This window comes from Phragmites australis, chromosome 11, assembly GCF_958298935.1.
Source record: "Phragmites australis chromosome 11, lpPhrAust1.1, whole genome shotgun sequence".
Taxonomy (NCBI): domain Eukaryota; kingdom Viridiplantae; phylum Streptophyta; class Magnoliopsida; order Poales; family Poaceae; genus Phragmites; species Phragmites australis.
Genome location: NC_084931.1, coordinates 31,302,825 through 31,313,887, shown reverse-complemented (window position 1 = coordinate 31,313,887; position 11,063 = coordinate 31,302,825). Strand labels below are relative to the sequence as shown.

Genomic DNA, 11,063 nt, shown 5'->3' with positions numbered 1-11,063 from the left:
GCGTCACTCAGAGAGCACCCAAATTTGTGGAGTGCCCTGGGAAGTTTGTATTATCTCGTTGATTTGAGTAAGAACACTCGCTTGATCTTTGTGGTCGTTTGGGAGAGGAAAGGATTGAAAAAGACCCGACTCTTTGTGAGCTCCTCAACAGAGACGTAGGCACCGCTTTGTGAAGTGGTCGAACTTCGGGAACAAATTCTTGTCCACTTCATTTTGTTGCACATTTACTTGTTTTAGTTAATATTTGGGGATTTTCCCGATCTACTTGTTTGTGTGCTTGTGACTGCAAGGTGTTGGTGATAAGGTACTTAGACCTCCTTTAGAATCTGTGGTAACATTTAGAATTACTTAGATTTACTCAACAATTCTTTAGTTTCGTTATTCTGTATAATCCAGAAAATTCGGATAAGGCCGGAGTATCCGAATTCTGTATAACCCAGAGTATCCGAATCCAATAATTTGCTGTCATGTTTTTAAATTTCAGAAATCGCCTATTCACCCCCCTTCTAGGTGATATCTCATATATTTTAATTGGTATCAGAGCTTAACCTCGTACAAGGCTTCACCACTTGGAGGATTTGAAGATGTCAGCATCCGGAGAGAAAACAGTCCAAAAGGTGAAACTTCGGATAATGGCTCAAGAAGGCCAATGGATTCAGTCGATGCTTCAACAGCTGGTGGCTTCAAAGATAGAAGGGGAGTCGAATTTAATTTTGATTATAGTAAATTGAATTCACCTTCTAACAACTTCATCTCCGTGCGTTCCGAGCGTGCGCTGTTTTTTATAGCACATATTACGCCGCTTGGAGGCACAAGATGAAGATGCATTTAATCTCGTTCCATCCGAGCATTTGAAAGATCGTGTGTGTAGGTCTCAACTTTTCAACGGAAGACATTAAACTCACACCCGAATAAGAGCAAGCAATCCATCGAAATGTTCAAGCAACAAGCGTTCTTCTTAGTGCCTTAAGCTCCGAGAAATTCAACAAGGTGGATGGGCTTGAGGAGGATAAAGCAATTTGGGATACACTCCAAGTCTCCAATAAAGGCACCTCAAGTGTGAGAGAGTTCAAGATAGAATTACTTGAAGGAAAGTTGGGAAGATTCGTTATGGAGGACGATGAAACTCCCCAAACCATGTATGACCGAATGATGTTGTTGGTAAATAAGATAAGAGAATTTGGAAGTGAAGAGCTCGATGATCACAAGATGGTGAGGAGATTGCTTAGAGCCTTTGCACCAAAAAGTCTCACCTTGGACACACTCATCCGAGAAAAAATGGACTACAAGAGGCTCACACCAAGTGAAATACTTGGAAGGATCCTTACTCATGAGCTTATGGAGGAGGAAACCAATGAAGTAAAAAAAATTCTTGCAAAGCAAAGTTCAACCTCCAAGAACAAAGAAATAGCATTCAAGGCAAGGAAGAGCAAGCAAATCAAACAATCAAATTCAAGTGAAGATGAAGACTTGGATGATGAAGAAATAGCATTTTTGTAAGAAAATTTAAAAAATTATGAAGAAGGATGACTATAACAAGTACAAGAAATACATAAAAAAAAACATCCAAGAGGAACTATGTGTGGTGTGGTAGTTGTTAAATTCATATTTGTAAGTTAATTATATTTGCGCTAGTGTGATGCCATGAGATACGTTGATGTTTGTTTCTCTTTCCTTTGTTTGTGATATATATTGTCATATGCATCACGTACTATCATGTTCACACACTTGCTCCCTACGGATTCTAAGATATAGAGGAGCTTTCGCAAAATTTCTTTATATGTGCATTTGATCTCAAACTCCAATTTCAAATCAACGCACATATTTAGGAGGATATATTTTTAAATGGCTACAATTCAAACCATGATATTTTCAATAACTATTCTTAAACATATAAATATCAGCGGTAGTTACCATTCAAGTCATGGTAACAACAGTTACAACTCGGGTATGTGCAACGTAACTCTAGTTACGACACTAGCAGATGCATTGTGATCGTAGTTACCATTCAAGTCATAGTAACAATAGTTATAACTCGGTTATGTACAACGTAACTCTAATTATGACACTGGCAGGTGCACTGTCACCGCGATTACCATTCAAGTCATGATAACAATAGTTACAACTCGGGTATGGACAACGTAACTAGAGTAAACGGAATTACAACACTCGCACGCTATGGTAAAAATATTTACGACATGTAGTAATCTATAGGATTTGCACCATGGTTCGGTCCAATACAAATCAGATCTTACATATTAGAACTTTATAAGATGGTGCTTATAATATTTGTACCATATCTATTACACAATCTACTTTAATTTTGTGAGATCGATATGATCTCTATGAGAAGAATCAAGCTGTCGTACATCCAGCATATCATGAAATTAATTAGTTCTCAGACCTAAAGTCTAATGGCGGTCACCTTAAGATTTCACTTTGCCATAGGTCTTCAAACTCTATATATACAAAAATATCAACACTGGAGATTACCTGGGATTAGAACTCGATCTTTGTATGATCAGCTTGTAAATAACCTGCATCAATCACACCATATCGATAATTAGTCATCTGCTTCTGAAAAGCAAATTGTGGGTTGGTTGTGTAGGGGTAGAGCCGTGTCTAATAGACATAGAGATCACTAATTATTACCGAGGAAATAACATGTTAGGGGCGGATTGTTTCATAGATTTGGAGCAACAGAAATGAGATAATTCAAGCTCACATCTTTGTGTAGGAGTGTAGGCAGGTGCTGAAGTCATGTTGCGGATTCACGGTGAGCTTCATGAACAAGAAATGGAAGTTTAATAAATAGAAAAAAGACCAAAATTTTGAGTTACGGCCGTGTGACGTAACCAAATGTAAGTGGCATCCTCACCTTAACTTGCTGCTGCAGCGATTAAACACAGGAAACAAGCTGTCACTCGCCATCGCCTCCTCCACCTTCAACTTCACTAGGCTCTTGTCCCCCCTCACGTGTGCCGACGCTAGGTCGGGCACCGACGACCCCTCCGAGGACTCGCGTACCCCATGCTAGGTTAGCACCACCGTCGCCGTAGAGCGTCTCCAAGAACCCGCTATCTAGCGTGTCGAAGTCGAGCCCCGGAGCAGAGGCGGTGACACCCATCAGCAGGCTGGTGATGTAGTTGCTGTCCATGGACTCTAAAGAACCGTAAGAATTGCACAGAAAGCAAATGGAAGTCATCATCTCCTCCGAGCCAATCTTTTTGTCGCCCTCACCCGACAAGCGCTGCAGCCGCCCGCCGCTGGCCGCCAAACGACGCCCTTGTCGGACTACGGGAGGCGCGCGAAGAAGCCACCCCACCGGCGACCGCTCCGCAGCGGGCGGCGCCGAAACCAACGGCGGCGTGCGAAGCGTGGGACAAGCGTGGGATCAAGGATTTCGCTGATTGAGAGTCTGATTAGGGTTCGCTGCATCTTATGATCTCGGAGGTACTTTTTAGGCGTAGCTATTTTGTACTAACGTTTTTTTATTCTGTTTGAATTTTTTGGCTCATGTACTTAAAATTTAGCTATTGGAACTGATTTTGGTATCTGTAGGAGTTGCCTGGCAAAATTTCCCGCACCTACCCACAGCGATCCCTCCCGCCGGCGCCAGGTGCCCAGTGCCAACCAACCACCGCCGGCACACCGGCGCACGCGCCGCCGCACGTCGCACACACGCAGTCACACGTGCCACTCCACTCCCGTCTCGTTGTCCAGTTCCACCGCTGAGCCGAGCCGCTGCCCGCACCACAGCTTAAGCACTGACAGCTTGTTCGGCGCAGCACCGCGCGCGGTCTGCTCCTCCAACGCTCCGACCCACCACCTGCCGCGTCCGGAACCAACTCGGCAACTCGCCTCTCCTCCCGCCGCCGCCAGCGCGCGCGGGGGCCCGTGCGGTTCGTCTCAATCAGAAAGGCGTCCAGCTCACGGCATCCCCTACGGGCGGAATTGGGCGTGGCTCGTAAGGCAAGCTTCCCGCAGTACAAGTGTGACTCTGCTCCCAAGCGCGAACGAAGAGGAGTTTGTCTAGCAGCGGGAGCTTTCGGAGTTCAGGGATGACCGCCGGTGGAACATTCCAGAACCTTCTGTTCGCGCTCGCACTGTGCCTCGGTCTCGCCCCCTCGGTACGCTCCTCCCGCATCTCGTCGCCGTTTGGGTCTGATGACCTCAATCTCCCTTGCTGAATTGGCGGCGCTGCCTCGTTGGGTCGGTGCTTGTTGGTGCTAGGTCGCTAGCAATGCTTCGAGAAGGTTCTGGATCGAGAACGACACCTTTCAGAAGGATGGGGCGCCGTTCCAGATCGTAGGAGGCGACGTGCACTACTTCCGCATTGTCCCTGAGGTGAGTTTTCGGAGCAGTATTTCGTTTTTGAATTCCAGGTGTTCTATGTTATTGTTGAAGCCACCACCTTCAGAAATGTTGGTTCTACAGAAATACTGGAGGACCTTTGCTCATAGAGTCATAGGGATGGACATGATTGTAGAACCCATTGGAGGTGTTTTAGAATTCCATGATATTCATAGGTTATTTTGTGCTACGCACCAGCATGCAGAGGAATCCTCTATAAATGGATTTATTTTGTTGAGATGAAAAGTTCGCATAACTATCTGATTTACCTTATTTACCGGTCTATGCCAATATATTCCTCCAGATATCGCTATGAGCTTACATCTGCATTGCATTGGCCCGTGCAGTACTGGAAAGATCGCCTTTTAAGAGCAAAGGCACTAGGCTTGAACACAATCCAAACATATGTACCTTGGAATTTGCATGAGCCAGAACCGCAGAGGTGGGAATTCAAGGGCTTCGCCGATATTGAATCGTATCTGAGACTCGCTCAAGAACAAGAAATGCTGGTCATGCTTCGAGTAGGTCCATACATTTGTGGAGGTAATTTGACGTTCTTATTGAAATTCTATGTGTTAAGAATGCCATTATGACTGTTAAAAATTGTATTTGTATAAACAAACATAATTATTATTGTATAAACTTCAAACGAGTCATTCCAAAAGCCAGAAGCACCACTTCGTCATCTTCCATAGTATGTATAAGATGGTTTGTTGAATCTATGGGGAAAAGAATTCCTCCATCCACTTTTAATTACAAAGTAGCTCCGAATGTATAGGTGAGGATCATGTTACGAATGCACTATTATAGAAATTAGTGGTCAAAATTACATTTTAAGATGTCCGAAACATCACTCATTTAAGACTGAAGGGAGTAGTGTCATGGTTAGATCAGAATTTATAGTTTGATTCCTGTTCAGAACTATTTTTCATCAGTACAAGTTTCGTACAGTTTTAGAGTTCAGAGTTGATTCAATTGTGATAGTTCATGTGCTTGGGTTGAGATTTATGTTCTGTAATGTGTGCACTGCAGAATGGGATTTAGGGGGTTTTCCACCTTGGTTGCTCACCATAGAACCTGCCCTTAAACTGCGATCATCAGATTCGACCTATCTTTCCTTGGTATGCTGAACAAAACATGGTCAATCTTAGGGTATATAGCATTCCAATCCTTGGTTTTAGATGTTTCTAGAGATATTTTGACCAACATTTCCAAGTTTTCCAGGTGGAGAGATGGTGGGGAGTACTACTTCCAAAAGTGGCACCACTATTATACAACAATGAAGGCCCAGTTATCATGGTGCAGGCAAGTTCACCATGGTTTAAGTTGCTTTAGTGCGTCTTGTTCATTTTCCTTCCTAGTGTATCCAGCTTTCGTATATGTGGAAGGGACTAATATATAGACGGTCTGGCAGATTGAAAATGAATTTGGTTCGTTTGGAGATGACAAGAATTACCTTCATTACCTTGTTGAACTGGCCAGAAGATATCTTGGAAATGACATTATTCTGTAAACAGTTCTCTCTGCTCATACTTTTAGCTATGAAAATAGTGCAGTTTCCTTTTCAGCACTTGCTGCTATGCCCTGTTCTAATGGCTTTGCAGGTTGTGTGTGTGTAGCAATTGTAGGACTGACTAGGTATGAGATAGTGGAAATTTGGTACAACAGCTCTGAGGCAGCATCCAGACATCAGTGTGGTTAGGAAAATGATGTGTGCATGGCTGGATATTTTAACCACAACTGCCCTTGTTGGCAGTATCCTTATGAATTCTACAAATCTTTGCTGCACAAAATATAAGTTATTAGCACTGTGCAAACATGTCTGTTGATAGCGGGAAGCTATTTTCTTTTAAAGAATCAGGATTAAGCTGAAATGCTATTAGCCGCATGCGTATAATTTAATATAAGGGAAAATGTATACATGTTAAGCTGTTAGGTTGCTCAAATAGTATACATAAAGACATTTAGTGCAACTTCAAGTTTTTGTCGACACACTATATGCACCAACAGACTAGCATTGTGCAATGACAAACAAAAAAATGATGGAAAAAAGAGTCAGAATTCTGCTAGCTTCACTGTTGTTATTTGTATAAATCTCCCTGATGCTCTCATCTGATTACTAAGGTCGTGATTATGTGTACTCTTAAATCATCTTTCAGTTATACAACTGATGGGGGCGCCATTGGTAATTTGAAGAATGGATCAATTCCTCAAGATGATGTTTTTGCTGGTAAAATACCATAATTGAACTTGTGGCGATGTGGATAATTTCTTGCTTTCACTGAGTAACGAATCATATCTCCTTCATAACCTCCGTAGGAACTAAATTTCAATCTAAGCCTAAAAGCTACAACCTTTTTCACCCTCTATACATGTGCGAGGTGCTAAGGTGGACAATGTTTCTTCTATTGGTCTAAAACACTATGAAAATGATTTAACATTAACTTCAATAGTCAATATGTCTTCCAAAGTCTTTTGAGTCGGAAAATAATTTGACATGCCTAAGTTTCTAACAATATGGTTGATGTGCAGCTGTTGATTTTGAAACTGGATCCAATCCATGGCCAATATTCAGATTACAAAAGCAATACAACTTGCCAGGAAAATCAGCCCCTTTAAGTTCGTAAGTGGGCTATACATCATGATGGATATTCTTTGTTATATATTTTCTGGGGTGTAACTTTTACTAATGTTGACACCTCTTACTTTTCAGGGAATTTTACACTGGATGGCTAACACACTGGGGTGAAAGTATCGCAACAACAGATGCTACCAGGACGGCTAAGGCCCTTAAAACAATTTTGTGCCACAATGGTTCTGCTGTACTTTATGTCTGTCACTGGAGCTCATTTGTCAATGCATTGCATTTGCAGTCTAGGTCTATTAATTCTGTTTTCTTGATGAGGTTGTCCAGATGGCTCATGGTGGGACCAATTTTGGATTTTACAATGGTGCAAATACTGGTCAAAATGAATATGATTACAAGCCAGACCTCACTTCTTATGATTATGCAAGTATTGCTCCAAATATTTTTTTCATTTATTGTTTTGTTTTTGCAAGTTAACTTATTTACTTGACCTCTTTACTGGCCAGGATGCACCGATTAAGGAGCATGGAGATGTGCATAATTCAAAATACAAAGGCATGCCGTAACATTTTTGAATTTGAACCATGACTTCATGAGTGTCTACTGTCTTTTCAAACGTTCTTATTTGTACCTTCTCCGATCTTTTAAAGACAGTTGCTTAAAATATTCACTTACTTGAAATGAAAAACAACTTTTCTGGTGACTTTCTGTCTCTCTTGCATAATTCACCATGAGATAAAATGGAATATTTGATGGATTTTGAATGGCAGATCCTAATCTGGGCATAATGTGTATGCCAATCTTGATGAACGGATATAGGAACTACTTTAATTACAATCTCTGTCAAATTCCCGAACAGCGCTTATATGCTTGAAACTTATCTTTTAACACAGTTTTATTTCTGTATTTCTATCTCATTACACCTGGTGCTATCAAACAGCACTGAGAAGAGTAATACATGAATGCACTGGCACTCCTCTTCATCCACTTCCTTCTGACATTGAAAGAGCAAGTTATGGGCTTGTGAAACTACAAAAGGTTGCTTCTTTGTTCGACATCATTGATAATATCAGTGATCCGCTGAAAGTAACTGTTTCAGAGCATCCTTTGTATATGGAACAGATGGGCCAGGTATTAATATGTCCAAGTTGTTTCAATTTCTTTTTTCATCACCGAAATTACCAACTAAGCTTACTTTTCATATATCTATGATGGTGTTTATTTTGTTTCAGATGTTTGGATTTCTATTGTACATGTCAGAATACCAAGGAAAACGCCCATACAGCATCCTATCAATTCCAAAGGTTTTGGCATTCTTCTTTCATTTCCTTGGCATGAAAAAAGTTTATTGCTTCTAAGATGTAAACTCTGGGTTGCTGCAGGTACATGACAGAGCTCAGGTGTTCGTGTCTTGCTCAGTTGACAGTGTCAGAAACCCAATATATGCTGGTGTAATTGAAAGATGGTCTAGTAAAACACTAGAAATACCGAACTTAAGCTGTTCGTCCAACACCAGCTTATATATCCTGGTAATCTTTCTTGCATCTTTTTAGGAACTGTTCTTGCTAGTGTAGCTGTTACAGTTATTGTTAATTGACTCAAGTTTTAGTGAACCGCTGTAAAAAAGAACGCTTTTTCACACCCTAAACATCTAAAGAAAGAATGGAGGTAGTATTTCTACAAGCTTCCTTTTTTTTTGAAAGATCCAGAAAAATACTGGCATTGTATTATAACTCAAAGATAAATTGAGTTACTACAAGCTTCCTTTTCAACAAACAAATTGTTCTTACTTAATTGTTTATGCCTTACCAACATATATGCATTTTGTCTACAGGTAGAAAATATGGGTCGTGTAAATTATGGGCCATATATTTTTGACCGGAAGGTAAGTACCACATAGCTCCTTGCAATTTGTAATATCCATACAGACCACAGTTATAAGCGTCTTGTGCTGATTGGTATCCACTTTCAAAATACAGGGAATACTATCTACTGTTCAAATTGACGGCATTACTCTCCATCATTGGAAAATGTATCCACTTTCATTCAATGCACTGGACAACCTTCCAAAACTCCAAGTAATCACTCAGATGCCTGATGTTAGAGCTAGTGTCGTGTCCATTCATGGTGATTCAGAGAAGAAATTGCAGGAATTGTCATTCTATTCAAATGGTAAGTCTCTGCATTCAAATAATTCTGCAAGTAGTGAAATGGTCAGATACAACTGATTCCCATGCAGTCATGCTCATCGTAAAATAGTCAGGCAAAACTATGGTTCATTATGCCATGAGCAACAGCTGACCTATACTATAGTAGTGATCTTAATGAGCAAGATGTACCTATGAGGTAACATGATTCAGGTTTGCATAGATTTTATCAAAATAACCAGCAGTCTGAAGTTGTGAAGTTATCCAAATTTCTTCACACGATGACTGTAAGGATCATACTACTTTCTGAATCTCACGGCATGGTTGGCCCCGTTTGTTATATTTTTTGAGCTATACATGAATTGAACAATCAACTGAATGGTACCTTTTCTTTCAGAAGTGGTAATATACATGTTTCTGTGTTGGATTTCTACCTGAATGTCATATCTGATTGATGTTTTGAAAAACTTGCTGCTTTAACACTCAGTGTCCTTGTAACATCTTTTGACAGAAAACATTTCAGAAGAACCTGAATTTTATGAAGGCCATTTCCATATTGACTCTGAGAGCGAGATAAAGGATACATTCATATCATTTCGTGGTTGGAACAAGGGTGTTGCTTTTGTGAACAACTTCAACATCGGAAGATTTTGGCCGGTAACAACCTGAGAATTCTGTCCTGAAAACTATTGATGAATTAACGTTTTTGCTCATTTGAGCTGAAAATGTACTGATTTTTCAGGCACGTGGACCACAGTGTGCTCTTTATGTTCCCGCGCCAATCCTCAGACCTGGAGACAACATCGTTGTATGTACTTTATCTATTCTTACACGAATGTGCTCCTTGTTTATGATTTTTTTCTGCTTTTACTGTATATTATGTCAATGGTGGAGAGATAGCATCAATCGACCTATCTATGCACAGGAAAAAAAACCTGACAAACATCTAGCGTTACTGTATCCATTAATTTCTTATTGTCTATTCTATCCATAAAGAAAAGGAGGAAAAATAATCGGCCAACAAAATTTAGGAACCATCTAAGAATCTATCGTTAGCGGAGTTCTTTTCATAAGAGATTAGACTGCTTATCTTTAGCTGTTCAGTAGGTGGTGACGTATGTGATGTTATCTTATTTTCTCTTCAGGTAATCTTTGAACTGCATGGTCCAAATCCTGAGCTCACTATCAACTTGGTAAAAGATCCAGATTTCACATGTGGTTCATAACAGTAGAATGGTTACACGGAGTGTACGGAGCACAGTGCTGTGAATTTGCCCGTTATTTCTCTTGCTTGTCAACGAGTCGATGCTGCTATACAAAGATGCAAATGCCCCCCTTCTTTGAATACCCATCCCACCATGATTGCCAGTGCAAGGCTCATTGTCTAAACCCACATTGTATCCATAGACCATTTGTAGTGAACTCAAGCTTTTGTTTTTGCCTTTTTTGGGGTGCTGACGGGTATAAAGGATTTTGCTGATGTGTGAAGAGCTCTGGACTAACGCACAATGTAGTGTAATTGGGGTTGCATCCCTTGGATGGGATTGGGATGATGGCGAGTTTGCCGATGGATTGTATTAGCGAGTTTGTCTCCCAACCACACCAAATCCTTGACCCGAGATGGAAGCCACACTAGCACACCCTGAACTTGGGGCAAACTCCAGAGGTCGACGGCGTGGTGGGGGATGGGGGCCGCCTGCCACCGGAACCTCTCGCCCGCGATATCCTCCGAGTGTTAAGTACCCGGACCGCCTGTCCGGCGCTGCCGGAGTCGGAGAAGGGAAAAGGGAGGAGGGCAGAGCATGGAGGTGGAGTAGGCGGTTGCTACATTTTTTGAGCAGCACTTTAATATTAATCTTCAATCTGCGAACAGTAATGAACAAGGACGAACAGAGCACTTTAGAGAGAATCTGCCGACCGGTCTCTTGTTGGGCTGTTAGGCGAATTAAAAAAAAAAACGGTGGACTGTTCTCACG

General features: G+C 41.3%; 1 protein-coding gene across 1 annotated transcript; it reads left to right on the top strand.

Moving 5' to 3' along the window:
- The first annotated feature begins 3,563 nt into the window (after positions 1 to 3,563).
- On the top strand, positions 3,564 to 10,575 carry LOC133884787 (beta-galactosidase 8). The gene is made up of 19 exons (XM_062324340.1): positions 3,564 to 4,130; positions 4,234 to 4,347; positions 4,701 to 4,896; positions 5,386 to 5,474; positions 5,578 to 5,658; positions 5,768 to 5,862; positions 6,513 to 6,583; positions 6,886 to 6,976; positions 7,067 to 7,184; positions 7,268 to 7,363; positions 7,447 to 7,495; positions 7,881 to 8,071; positions 8,173 to 8,244; positions 8,323 to 8,469; positions 8,775 to 8,825; positions 8,920 to 9,112; positions 9,599 to 9,744; positions 9,830 to 9,895; positions 10,233 to 10,575. The coding sequence occupies exons 1-19, from the start codon at positions 4,062 to 4,064 to the stop codon at positions 10,311 to 10,313; spliced, it is 2,016 nt and encodes a 671-aa protein (XP_062180324.1). The 5' UTR covers positions 3,564 to 4,061; the 3' UTR covers positions 10,314 to 10,575.
- The last annotated feature ends 488 nt before the right edge of the window (positions 10,576 to 11,063 follow it).

What these genes read in the sequence shown, in the direction of transcription:
- LOC133884787 (XM_062324340.1), top strand. Translation starts at nt 4,062, where the DNA reads ATGACCGCCGGTGGAACATTCCAGAACCTTCTGTTCGCGCTCGCACTG. An exon ending in GCCCAGTTATCATGGTGCAG is followed by an intron (nt 5,659 to 5,767) that starts GCAAGTTCACCA and finishes ACGGTCTGGCAG; the next exon opens with ATTGAAAATGAATTTGGTTC. An exon ending in GCATCCTATCAATTCCAAAG is followed by an intron (nt 8,245 to 8,322) that starts GTTTTGGCATTC and finishes GGGTTGCTGCAG; the next exon opens with GTACATGACAGAGCTCAGGT.